We start from the raw sequence: 13,460 nt of genomic DNA, 5'->3' as shown, positions 1-13,460 counted from the left end.
TTTGAAAAACTATCCATTTCTCAAGTTGTCATAGGTAGAAGAGTTGGTCAACTCCAAACTCAGCCAGAAGCAGAAGTCCTTAAATATTCTTATTTTGTGTGAATAATAAGTGATCTTCATAGATCCAGACATTAATTCTTTATGTAAAATATTTTTTCTATTTTTTAAAGCTCATTTTTTATTTATAGAAGTGTTTTATATGTCTGTTGTCAAATTTATTAGTCTTTTCCTTTAAGACTTCCATTGATGCTAAGAAATAATTCTCTCCTTACCTTCTTCAGACATTTTCCCTTTTGGTTTGCTACTGTTTAGTCACTAAGTTGTGTCTGATTCTTGCAACGCTATGGACTGTAGCCTGTCAGGCTCCTCTGTGCATGGGATTTCCCAGGAAAGAATTGAGTAGATTGCCATTTCCTTCTCCAGGAGATCTTTCAGACCCAGAGATTGAGCCCATGTCTCTTGCACTGGCAGGATTCTTTACCACTGAGCCACCAGGGAAACACTTTCCTTGCAATTAATTTTGTTGCATGGAATTTTGGGAAATTTTTATTTAAAAATTATTTTAAATTATTTGTTGAATGAATTTTCCCCTACTGCTTTAAAATTTCATCTTTTTCATATAGAATTATTATTTATACTGTTGACTGAAATAAAAATGAAAAATGTGAGAGCTGTGGGTTTCAGTTTTATTTGAGCACTTACTGAGAACGGTAGCCCAGGAGAAGCCTTTCAGAGAACTCTGAAGAATTTATCAGAAGAGGTGTGGGGTGGAGATTTTGGAGAAGTGGTGGTGGGGGTAGATTTTGGAGAAGGGGTGTGTGCAATCAAGCACACATCTCAGTGGAGGGTTGCTGCTAGTCATGAAGAATAGCCATCTCAGTTAATGATGTTAGTGCTTTTCTATGAATGAGAACATGCAAGACAATGAGTTCTTAAAATTTTCTCCAGAGAGTATCTAATTATCTGAAGGCCTGTTCTACCAGTTTTCCCAGAGCACAGAGTGCCTTATTCCTGATCTCTGTCCTAAACTTTCAGGATATCAGCAACCAAGGTGGCTAATGACTCAGTTCTTGTAGAACTGGGTAATGAAGCACCGTCTTTACTTGGCAATGCTTTGATTTTTTTCTGCATTCTCATTGATCAGGCTCTTATTACACCTGTAATCTACTGTTTCAGTTATTAAACTTTAAGCATTTATTTTACTACCTGGTGGTTCAATACTCTCTTAATATTCTTATTTATAGTCAATTTTATCTCAGCTGTTTATGTCAGGATTTCTTTGCCTAAAGTGTCAGAAGTGATAATGGTCTGAACTGAAGTGGTAGTAGTGGAGAATATAGAGCAAGAAAAAGGTGAGTGATATTGATTATTGCTGCCTATAGTGCTTGAGGGATTTGGAGGCAGGACATGGCATCTCTCACGATGCAGCCTTCAGGCTTGATAAACTGAGGCAGTGGTAGTGTCATTAACTAAGACTGAGAATATAAAAGAAGGAGAATGTAACAGAAAAGGAGGTTCATCTGTTCCTAGAGCAAAAGCAGGAGAAGCGAAGACTATTGTAAAAGATTGATAATACTTTGAAATGGCTTCGTTGACTAGTAGGATGAAAAGTTGATGTGGGAAAATTTTTTAAAAAATCAAGTGAAGTCCAGTTTGAGTTAGATATCAAACGAGATTTGCTATAGTACCACTTCTAACCGATACATGATTTTCAAGGAGCAGTCCACAGCAGCCCTTTCCAGATACTCAACCATGTGAGAAGCAAGCTGTAAACAATGTTTGCAGTCTATTGAAGGGCCTAAGCTTGGGAAAAGGGGTGCAGAAGGCAGACTGATCAAATTTAGGAGGATCTTGAGCAAAAACAAAACAAAACAAAACAAAACAACTGCAAATGAAAAAGTACTTAGAAGCTACAGGTGAAAAAACTATTGACGTGACCTTATAAAATTTAGTTTTTTAAAGAAAGAATTGAAGCCAGGCAGACTATTGCAAATATCAAGTATGATTTTAAGAGTTAAAAGAGTTTTATAAGGCCTTGTTTTTATTTTCTTAGGTTATTTACATAATGAACGCACCCTGGCCCTCTCTGTCTGGCTATGCTCTTTGCAGCTTAAGGCTAAAACAATTTCTAGACAGGGAACATGGAGTCCAATTTATAAGTATAATACGCAGATTCTTAGTTTCTTTTGCTGTGTTTGTATCACCCAGTCTTCTTTTAGTCACCTTTATAGAGACTTGGAAAATGTCACCTTGAATTGTATACTCTAGCTCTAAAATATTGTCTCACTCAAATGCAAAGGCTAGGAAGGAAGAAGATTTTTTAGAGATTTGTTTTTAATGAGGCTTCTTTTGCTTCCTTTGACTTTGGTCATTCCCAACCCTCACCATTTCAAATTTGGACCCCACGATCAGAGGTGTAGAATTTTGGCCTTGTAAGAAATCTGTACAATTTATTAGGCTCTAACTTTTTCTCTATTAAATAAATGAGACAAATCAGGGACAGAGAACATAAGGCTGATGTCACTGGTAAGTCAAAGGCAGAGCTAACCCCAGGAAATTCAGATTTCCTAACAACAGATTTAGATACTTTCACTATAGTGTGGTGACTAGAAAATTCATATTGATTTACTGTATCACTTTGCACAGTGTACCCCTCCCCCACTCTCCTTTAATATTCAGCAAAATTTTTAATGTGGAAAAATAAAAAGGGGTTTCTGATCCTCCCCCTCCAGAGTATCAGATTTCTGAAAAGAGCTGACACAAAGCACTTTTGTAACCTAATTTTGTATAAAAGCCCTGAGAATATGCAAATAAGGCACAGAGCCAAACTTTAGAAGTGAAGTGAAGAGACAAAGAATTGATACACTGCCCTTTTTAAGATTATACTCTAGTCCTGAATTTCTGTTCTTTCCTGATTGACAAGCCACAAACAACTCCGACCTCAGACAGCCTGGCCCGTGCTGAAGATGCACACCTGGACCAGCAGCAGATGAACACAGCTACTTGCCAGTTCTCATTTTTTTGGCAGTGTCTGTTCAGACATTCTCACCACACCTCCATCCTGTTCTACTTCAGTGTTAGAAGGAAATGAAGCCACAATGAGAACTAAAAAGAGCTGTAACACCCTTTGTCCCCTGCCTGCCTCTTTCCTCCCTTCTCACTCCCCTCCCCACATAGAGTTACTCCACCCCAAGCAGGCTCCGGTGTGACACTCTGATAAAGGAATGATGAGCTGGGACTGTAGCTGCAGACAAGTGACATTCAGAAGCCAAAAGCTTCTGTAAGTACCAGGTCTGCACAAGATCCAAACCAAAGCAATGGCATTGTCCCTGGAAGAATTCATCCACTCCCTTGACCTCAGGACCCTCCCCAGGGTCCTAGAAATCCAGTCAGGCTTCTATTTTGAAGGTAAGCACCTTCCTATCTCTTGATTGGCTAGAAGATGCTCATAAAGAATATACTGTTAGGAATTTTAGTGCAAATTTTTAAACAGAGAATATATGAGTTCTCGTAAAGGAAAGGTCATTATCAGAGAAAGTAATTGAGAAATTGTCGAGACTTAATAGTGTTGAGGAAGGGAGAAACTGGATAAGACTCTGGTGTGGATAGGGGCTAGGAATTGAGTGAAGCCTCTTGAACTTTTTGTAGGGCTTTAAATAGTTCAACATGAATTATTCCTGTCTTTCCTTTGAAATTGGTTGTAATTCAAGTGAAAAGTTATCTGTTTCTATGTTTCTAGAACATAAAATAAAGATTTTTGGAACTATTAAAAGCACAGCATTTAGGAAGAAAATTTCACCAAAATTTTAACCACTTCTAAATGTTACTTATATCAATGCTTCTCTCCCTCTTTCTGTAGTGGTCTAACTTCTAATTTCTTTAATAATGGCATTCATATTTAAAGGTATAGAAGTTCACATTTACTAAATACAGGATAATTTTTATAGAACCTATGTCAGAGTTCTAAAATCAGAGCTCAACTAAGACTGTTGAATAAGTTAGTGTGCTTTGGTGTAACTGTATTACTTCAGAAAAAGCATTAAGACTTACAACATATACAATACATACCCTCAATTTTTTTAAGCAGTGGTTTGAATATACGTAAGACAGAGTCATTTTCTGGGGAAATATATATTTCTGGTTCCAAGGGTGGTAGAATTGAGCCAGTAGTACAATTAAGTCCAGAAAAAGTACCGGGAAGATAAAAAACTGTTGGTGGGCAAATCTTCCCCATTTATAGACAAAATAATTTTTTAGATATTATGAAATAAAAAACTATTGATGAATGTCAGACCCAGTTCACACACACACAAACACACACGTGCACACCTGTGAGTCTGTGCTCGAGAGCCTGGGAGCTGCAGCTACTGACGCCAGAGTGCTCTAGAGCCCGTGCTCCACAACGAGAAGCCACCACAGTGAGAAGCTCTTGCTCCACTTCTAGAGAGTAGCACCCACTCACCGTAACTAGAGAAATCCCGCAGGCAGCAATGAAGACCCAGCGCAGCCAAAAATAAATAAATAAAATCACTTTATAGGAGAGATTAAGTTAACCTCTTGAGGTAGTACAGAGTGACTTTTACTAAGGCTGTATGATTTATAACAGAATAGAATGAGTGAATGTGGGCTTCCCAGGTGGCACAGTAGTAAAGAATCCACCTGCAGTGTAGGAGATGCGGCAGACACGGGTTTGATGCCTGAATCAGGAAGATCCCCTGGAATAGAAATGGCAGCCCCCTCCAGTATGCTTACCCGTGGACAGAGAAACCTGGTGGACTACAGTCCATGGGGTCACAAAGAGTCGGATATGACTGAACGACTGAGCACGCATGCACAGGCAATGAATTGGTGTAGGCAGCCATCAGTTTTAGTATAGACCATTTTGTTTAATTCATTTGTAAATTGATTATTTTGAAGCAGACCATATTTTTCCATATATATAATACTGTGAAATCTATCTTTGTCCCTAAGCTGTCCCCAAGTCATTTTTTTGGTCTCATGGTTTGTGCTTTTAAGATTTCACATTAGGAAGTTCTTCCTCATGTTTCATTTACAAAGATATTTTCTTATGCTATTTTAAATCAACTTTGCAGCTTTATATTTCATATTTAAATTTTAACTATGCCATGAAGTGCAGAGGAATCCAATTTTATTTTTTTTCCATATAGTAACAGCAATTTTCTAGCACCATTTACTAAGCTAGCTATCATTTTCCCTCTGATTTGTGTTGTTGTCTTTAAGTTATATGCTCATAACTGGGTTGGTTTGTCTCTTAAATATCTCTTCTGTTCATTAGTCTGTGTTTTCTCAGTTGTGTTCAAGCATTGTTTTTGTAACTATGGCTTTGGTTTAAGCATAGTTCACATATAAACCAATCTCTTTGCTCCTTTTGTAGCTATTCACAGACCTTTCAAACATGTCTTTAAATAAATCAATGGATTACTTTAAAAATCCAACTGGAATTTGTATTAATGTTGATTTTATAGATTAACTTGGGAAGAATTGAAATTTTTGCTTTAAATCTTGCAAAAGAACAGACTGTGTCCATGTGTTCAGACTATCTTCATCCTTTAATACTTTACTATTATGTTATACTTCACTTAAGAGAAAAAAGCATACATCTTGATGAATTTTCACAAATTAAGTATATTCGTGTAACCACCATCATGGTCAAGAAATAGAAAATTGCAAGTATTTTGGAAGTTACATCTTGTGCTCTTTCTCAATCATTATCTACTATTTTCCCAAGAAGTAACCCTTATCAGACTTTTGCCCACTTATGAACTTTATATTAATGAAACATTATAATAGTATCCTTTTATGTTTGGCATATATGTTCAACATTATCTTTATAAAATTAATCTATACTGTTCTATATAGGCTATTCATTCCAGTGTGTGTAATATTCCAGTAGATGAATATATTGCAATTTATTTATCCATTCCACTACTAATATGTATTTGAATTATTTCCAGTTTGAAGATGTCTGTTGACGTTGTCATAAACATTCTTATTTATGTGTGTTCACACATGTATAATATTCAATTGTGTATATAAAGGCCTGGAATTGCCACATCTCACAGGATGCATATGTTTAGTTTGGGTAGGTAACAGAAAACAAGTTTCTTAAGTAGTTATACTACTTTACCTTCCTACCAGCACAACATGAGAGTTCTAATTAATCCATATTCTTGATAACACTTGATATCAGTCTTTTTAAGATAATTGAGACTAATTTAGATATAATATCATATATTTTCAAGTGTACAAAATTATGATTCATTATTTGTACATATAGCAAAATGATCACCACTATAAATCTAGTTAACATTTATTACCACACATAATTACAGTTTTTCTTTTCTTGTGATGGGAACTTTTAAAATTTACTTTCTTAACAAGTTTCAGAATCTGGTTCTCTCCAGAAAAGACTAGGATTTAATTTGTAAGTGATAAGGCATCAGTTTTTTAAAAATCTCCCTGATGATTAAAAATGAAGCCAAATTTGAGAACTAGTATTGTGAAACTAGTTCTCCCAATTTTTTTATTAGCAGTTCATTGGTTTATAGAGAATTGACATGATTTTTAAATGAAGTCTTCTTCTGAACCATTAACCTAGTTTATCTGTCTAGTTATATGAATAGATATCTTTTCACTTCTGTCGATAACATTTAATAATTTTTATTTGTGAAGTTCTTACACTTCTATTTCAGATTTATTCTTAGTTGCCTGATTGATTTTTAAAATTCCATTATAAGTGGTATCTTTTGAAGTTTTCATTTTTTCTTTGTGTGTTTGAATTCTAAGAATATATCTTTAGATTATTTTATATTTGTTATATACATATTTACATTTTCTGTAAATGTTGATAGGTTCTTATTCTTTCCAATGATTATACTCTATTTTCCTTCAGTTAAGTATTAGCTAGTGTTTCTATCAATAGTATAATATCAAATAAGAGTAATGATTTACTCATTATTTAATTGTTTCACTCACCTCACAACCATAGAGAGAAAGTTTTAATAATTTATCATTAAATATAATGTTTGCTTTAATTTAAAGAAGTTTCTAGTTTTCTACTAGTTTTTTAAGTCATAAAGATATGTTTACTTATCAAACTTTTAAATAACTTCTGTGATGATAATATGATTTTTTTACATTGATTTTTTAAAAAATCTTAAGTCATTTATTTGTGGAATAAGATAAGTTTGGTTATATATCATTGAATTCAGTTTATTAGTTTTAAAGAACTTTTGTATTTCTTTTAGGGTATGAAACTGGCTTATAATTTTAATCTTGTATGACATCCTACCCAGGTTTTTGTATTGAGTTATGTTGAGCTTATAGAATTTCTTGGGTAGAGTCTTTTTTTCTTCTTCTAAAGATATTATATAAATTAGATGTAATTTCTTATTTAAATATTTAGTAAAATTTCAAAAAAGCCATTCTGAGCTGGGATTCCTAATGTAGATATGTTTTTTGATTATGACTTCAGTTTTTAAATAGTAAGGTCTTTCCATCCATTAGCATAGGTTATCTCTCATTAAAAAACAAACAAACCAAAAATTCGTCTTTCTGATCATGTATCAGAATTAAAAAAAAATGTCTCCATAGAGATCCTGTGTATTCTAAAGCTAGTTCCTAGAATGCAGACACATGCACGTGTTATATTGCTATATTGACTGATATCATATTTCCTCTGTTCTCACCAATTACTACTGAAGTGGAAATGTAAGTACATATTACTATGATACTGATGAATTTATTAATTCTAACAATTTATTTTTTATTTCTCTGATTTTCCTAAATATTGATATCATTAGAAAACATCGAGTTGTGTCTCTTCCCTAATATGTTTTGCAACTGTTCATTTTTCCTTATCTTGATAGTATGGTCCAGAGCCTCCAGTACTGTGTTAAAAAATGAGAATTCTGAATTATAAAGAAAATGTGTTTAAAATTCCTTCATTAAGTACAATATTCTAGAACTGGTGTTTCAGTTCAGTTCAGTTCAGTCTCTCAGTCGTGTCCGACTCTTTGCAACCCCATGAATCACAGCACGCCAGGCCTCCCTGTCCATCACCAACTCCCGGAGTTCACTCAGACTCACGTCCATCGAGTCAGTGATGCCATCCAGCCATCTCATCCTCTGTCGTCCCCTTCTCCTCCTGCCCCCAATCCCTCCCAGCATCAGAGTCTTTTCCAATGAGTCAACTCTTCGCATGAGGTGGCCAAAGTATTTAGTCATCACTAAATTAAGGAAGTTCCTGTCTATTTCTTGCTTTCTAGGTGGTTTGGTTTCTTTGGTCTGCTAATGAAATTACCTTTAAAAGATTTTTCAAATTGAAGAATCTTTTAATATAGTATTTATAATAATATTTACTAACATTTGAAATACAAAGTAGGAGTTTGATATATTTAAAGATTTTTGCGTTTGATCACAACTGAAATGAGCTAATAGACTCATTTATAATTTTAGATTCAAGATAACACTAGCTTTCTAAAATTAACTACATAGATTTTGTTGTTTTCTTTTTCTTGAGAGAAATTTATTTGAAAAGAGAGAAATGGGCCTTAAACTCTTTAATTTGGTAGAATTCTCTTATAAGAATAACTGGATGTGAAATTTTGGGGTGGGAATTCAGAATTTGGTTTGGTAAAATCCTCTGTTGCTTTGCTTCTCTCCTTGATTTCTGGCTCTATTATTTTCTCATGTCCTTTGCTCTCTTGCTCCTTTTCTAGCTTCCTGGTATAAATCACAGTCATTTTAAAAACATTTCTTGCTTCTTGGTATGTATGCTTAAACCTATATTTTTCTCTAGATAATTCTTTCTTTCCCATACATTTTGCCTTGTAATATTTTCACTTTTACTCAGTTCTGAGTACATGTTTTTCCTTTAAATAAAATGGCTATTTATTTTCTGATAATATAAAATTGTCTTTAGCTGTTCTTTGCTTTTAATTACTAGTTTTATTGTATGTTGTTAGAGAACAGTAGTCTATATTGTATTATATTACTGTTTCTTTGAAATTGATTCAGGCTTCCTTTATGACATGAAACGTGAAACATCAAGTGAGTCTCAGCATGGACTAGCTTATATAAAATACAATAACACATTATTAGGCATTGTTCAAAAGGCTAGAATCATGGAAGAGAGTGGGGAAGCCTCTACCCTATTGGGACTTATATTCCAGTGGCTGGAACAAATGACAAACAACCAACAGATTTGATATATACACAAGTACCATGAAGAACTAAATAAGTAGAGAGCAAAGCAAGAGGGGGGGAGATGATCTTTTGCTAGGGCAATCAGGGCAGTTAGCTTGCGGAGATGATATTTGAGCAGAGGCCAGAATAAACTGAGGAAATGAGTCTTGCATATTTCTGGAAGAACATTTCTGCTGAGGACAGAGCAAGTGTAAACCATATAACAGATCTCTTCATCTAATTAAGACGCAAAAAGGAGACGAGTGAGGATAAAGCAGAGCAACTGAGGGGAAACTTAGTGGAAATGAGGCTGAGGACATAGGGATGCACAAATTTTGTAGGCCTTAAAAGCCATATAATACATAATTTGCTACAGAGTGGGGCTGGGGAAGTGAGTGGGGACCAGTAAGATAAAATGATCAGTGAAGTTTTCTCTGAAGAGCTGGCTTAGTAGCAGAGACCTGAATGCTGAGAAGGAATCAGACAAGAAAATATCCTGGAGGTGAGTGTTCCAAACAAAGTGAACGGCTAGACCAAAAGGGGCTTAGTCTGTTTGAAGAAGAGAAAAATATCCTTGTACCTCAAACGTATAAGACAAAAAAGAGAGGAAAGTCATATGAGAAGGAGATTCAAGGAATGGGCAAGAGCATTTCAAGGAGTTTAGATTTTATACCTGGTAATGACCAATTCGCAGCAGAAGATTGACAGGACTTGATCACCATTTTAGGTGGGACTGCACAGGCTTTTGCGGGGCAAAACTGGGTTGAGACACTTTAGGACTGTGTGATAATCCAGAAGAGAGTTCATGTTACCTTGATTCAGTTGGAAGAGAAATAACCAATTTAGTGCATACTTTGGAGGTAGAAATGTCAGGACTTGCTGATAGATTTGATAAGGGTGTGAGACAGAAGAAGACTAAATGATGCATGGGAGGACTTTGACCTAAACCATTAGATAGATGTTTGCACCTTTGACAGAGTTGTGAAGACCTTGGCAGGGTAGAGGTTTGATGGAGAAAGCAAAAGCTGTTTTGGACATGTTAAATCTGTTATTCACCCAAATGGAAATTTCAAGTAGACAATTGAAAAAAATAAATTTTGACCACACATTGAAATAATGACTGGAATGCCCCATCCATGAGCTAATTGATCAGGACTTTATTCAATCAAAAACCTTGTAGGCCAAAAACAAAAAAAAATGAGCACATACGTTAAAATTCAATTTCTTTATTGTTATTTATGGTAATTCTAAAGCATATACAGAAATAAAAATTGTAAGAGGATAAAGATGAAATTAATAATGTTTTAAACAATTTAAATTTTTTATTAATAATTTAATAATTTAATTTTTATTAATAATAAACCCTTTTTCTCTCATAAAAGTTAAATTGTTATATTAACTATTATTGAACATTATTGAAAGTATTAAATATTTCCATTATTGAATACCTCAGTATTTGAAAAAATGTTGATTCAATACCATGTGATAGGGTGATTCAAAGACATAGCTGTAATGTATTTATTTAAGTACTTGTTTTAAATAATAGCCCTTAAAGATACCTTGTAAAGGTCCAGTATACATCATGTACACACCATATAAAATATACATTTAAGGAAGATTTATCTTAATGTTGGTGGCCATCAATCCATATGTGAAATAATTTTCTGCATAAATCTGATTTTGGCAGTTTCACCAATTGTACGTAGCTGATGACAAGTTCGTACTAGGAATAGAAGTGTCACTCTGTCATTCTCTTCTTGATAGGTTCTACAATTTTCAATTCTGAAATGTCTTTGTAGGCATCTTACAAAGTTATTGTCTATTTTGTGGAGAGTAGAAAATAGATTATAATAATTCTTAACTTGATCTGTATAAAATCTATTATATGGAAGTATTGCAAGAAAATAAGTGAATGAAGACAATTGTTTTAATTGATATTTTTGGAATTCTGAAACTGTCTCAATATATTGTGAACTATACATGTCATGTGACCATCTGGTATAGGAATAAATTAAATTTTTTATAATTAAATACTAATAGAGTTTAAAATTAAATTTTAGAAAATCTTTAGAGTAAATATTGGTATAGTTTAATTTTATTTTTATATAAAAATTAATACAAATTGAAGCTCTTCTATTTCTTCTTTTATCTCCCTTCTCATAATAATAATTATCATAGATTTTCCTCTTTGAATTTTGAGTACATCATAGAATTGGACTTCCTGACTCTTTTGTGACCATAGGACATGGGACTTGCATTAGCCAATGTAATGAGAGCAGAAGTAAGGTGCATCATTTTGAACAGATGCTTTAAGGACCAGTTCATAATTTAACATATTTTATCCCGGTGGATCATGTCAAAACGAAGCCTTCAACAGCCTGGATCTCTAAGTAACTATGATTATTAGAGACCCTGCCCTCACTCATTTGAATTGGACGCATAGTGAAATGAAAAATATACGTTTATTATTTAAATCTCTGAGAATTTGAAGTTGTTTGTTGTCTCAGCATATGTGTGTGTGTGTACATGTGCTCACATGCATGTGCACACACGAGCATGCTCATTCATGTCCAAATCTTTGTGACCCTACGGCCTGTAGCCCACCAATCTCCTCTGTCCATGGGATTTTCTTTGCAAGAATACTGGAGCGGGTTGCCATTTCCCCCTCCAAGGGATCTTCCTTACTCAGGTATCAAACTCACATTTCTGGTGTCTCCTGAATTGGCAGATGGATTCTTTACCACTGAGCCACCTGGGAAGCCCTATTTCAACATAATACTTTCCTTACTGACACAAGTTATATTCATTAAACTAGAACTGCATTTATTACCAACTAAAAAAAAAAAAACAACTAGATATTAGACAAACTCTGGAGAGAGTTACACAATCCCAGGAAAGTTAGTTGATAATAATGTTACCACATATTTATGGAAAAGTGAGTTCACCACTCTGTATTCAGGAAATATTTGTTGCTTGACTATTCAGCATATTGCTAATATTACCATTCATCACTGATTACTTCATATATGTAGCCAGTTTGATGTTGACTTAAAATTTTGGCAAAAACAAAGTTTGTTTGTATTATGATCTTGCTCAATTAACTGGATGTTGAAAAATGGTTTTTCTCTATAGAAATAATATGTGCACATGGCTAGAAAATTGGAAAATATAGAAGCATAAATATTCAATAATTTCATCAAATATAAAGAAATATGATTAACATTTTGATGTATTAACTTCTAATTTTTACAAAAGTATGAATTAACTTTTAAAAGGAGAAAAATTTATGCAAATTTCTCCACCATGCTTTATCCAGAATATCGCCACTCACTGTGACCTCTATCTACCCCCTTGGTGGGTTCAAATCATCATAACATATTGCCAGGATTATCAAAATAGCCACCTAAGTTGTCTCCCTACTTCTCTTTCACTCTTGAAGTTTAGTCTCATAGCATCCAGAGTCATGCTTGTAAGTGGTATGTCAGATTATGCTGCTTCTCTGTTAAAATATCTCCAATGGATTTCCAATTTTTTTCAAAATAAGGACCTTCCAATGGGTAATAGGCTTTTATTTTTCTCTTTTTACTCTCACTATTTATCTGACTTTATTGTTTACAAATCTTTTCCTTCTAACCCCATTGACCTCCTTATTGTTCCTCAAACTTGGGATATGCTCCTGCCTTAAAACTTTGCTCCCACTTTTTCCTTGAGTTGGCAAACTCTTCAACTAGATGTCAACTTGTGAGGCTCATCTGACCACCCTATTTATTACAGCAAAATTTTTGTTCCCTCTTCCCTATATTTCCTGTACTCACTATTAAATTCTTCATTGTTTTGGAATCAAAACACTATCTTCTTATATATCATGTAGGTTATTTATTGTTTATTTTTCTATCTTTTCCCATTAGATTTTTCTTACAGTTTAAATGAGGTATTAATTTTCTAAACCATAAAATTCATCCCTTACAGGTATACAATTCAATGATTTTTAGTAAATTTATAGAGTTGTGCAACCACCACCAATGTTAGACCATTTCCATCACCCCAAAGAAGTCCCTTGAGCTATTTGTCAATCATTATTGCTTACATTTCCAGCCCCAAGCAACCACTGCTCTCCTTTCTGTCTATAAATTTGCCTTTCCTATACATTTCATATGAAATAAATCATACAGTATGTACTGTTTTGAAACTAACCTTTTACTTAGCTTAATGTTTTCAAGGTTCATCTATGTTGTAGCATATATTACTATTCT

General features: G+C 34.1%; 1 protein-coding gene across 3 annotated transcripts in view; it reads left to right on the top strand.

Annotated features, from left to right (window-relative positions):
- The first annotated feature begins 3,175 nt into the window (after positions 1–3,175).
- The window catches only part of THEMIS (thymocyte selection associated), a 199,426-nt gene continuing 189,141 nt past the window's right edge, over positions 3,176–13,460 (top strand). For 2 of the 3 annotated variants that reach the window (XM_070796143.1, XM_070796142.1), the window contains exon 1: positions 3,176–3,408. In XM_070796143.1, the coding sequence (XP_070652244.1) occupies positions 3,318–3,408 (91 nt within the window). In that variant the 5' untranslated portion in view covers positions 3,176–3,317. The remainder of the gene's footprint in view (positions 3,409–13,460) is intronic. The other variant, XM_019967407.2, reaches the window with a different exon arrangement.

The sequence above is a fragment of the Bos indicus genome, chromosome 9 (assembly GCF_029378745.1).
Source record: "Bos indicus isolate NIAB-ARS_2022 breed Sahiwal x Tharparkar chromosome 9, NIAB-ARS_B.indTharparkar_mat_pri_1.0, whole genome shotgun sequence".
Lineage (NCBI taxonomy): Eukaryota > Metazoa > Chordata > Mammalia > Artiodactyla > Bovidae > Bos > Bos indicus.
This window is presented reverse-complemented; position numbering and strand designations above follow the sequence as displayed.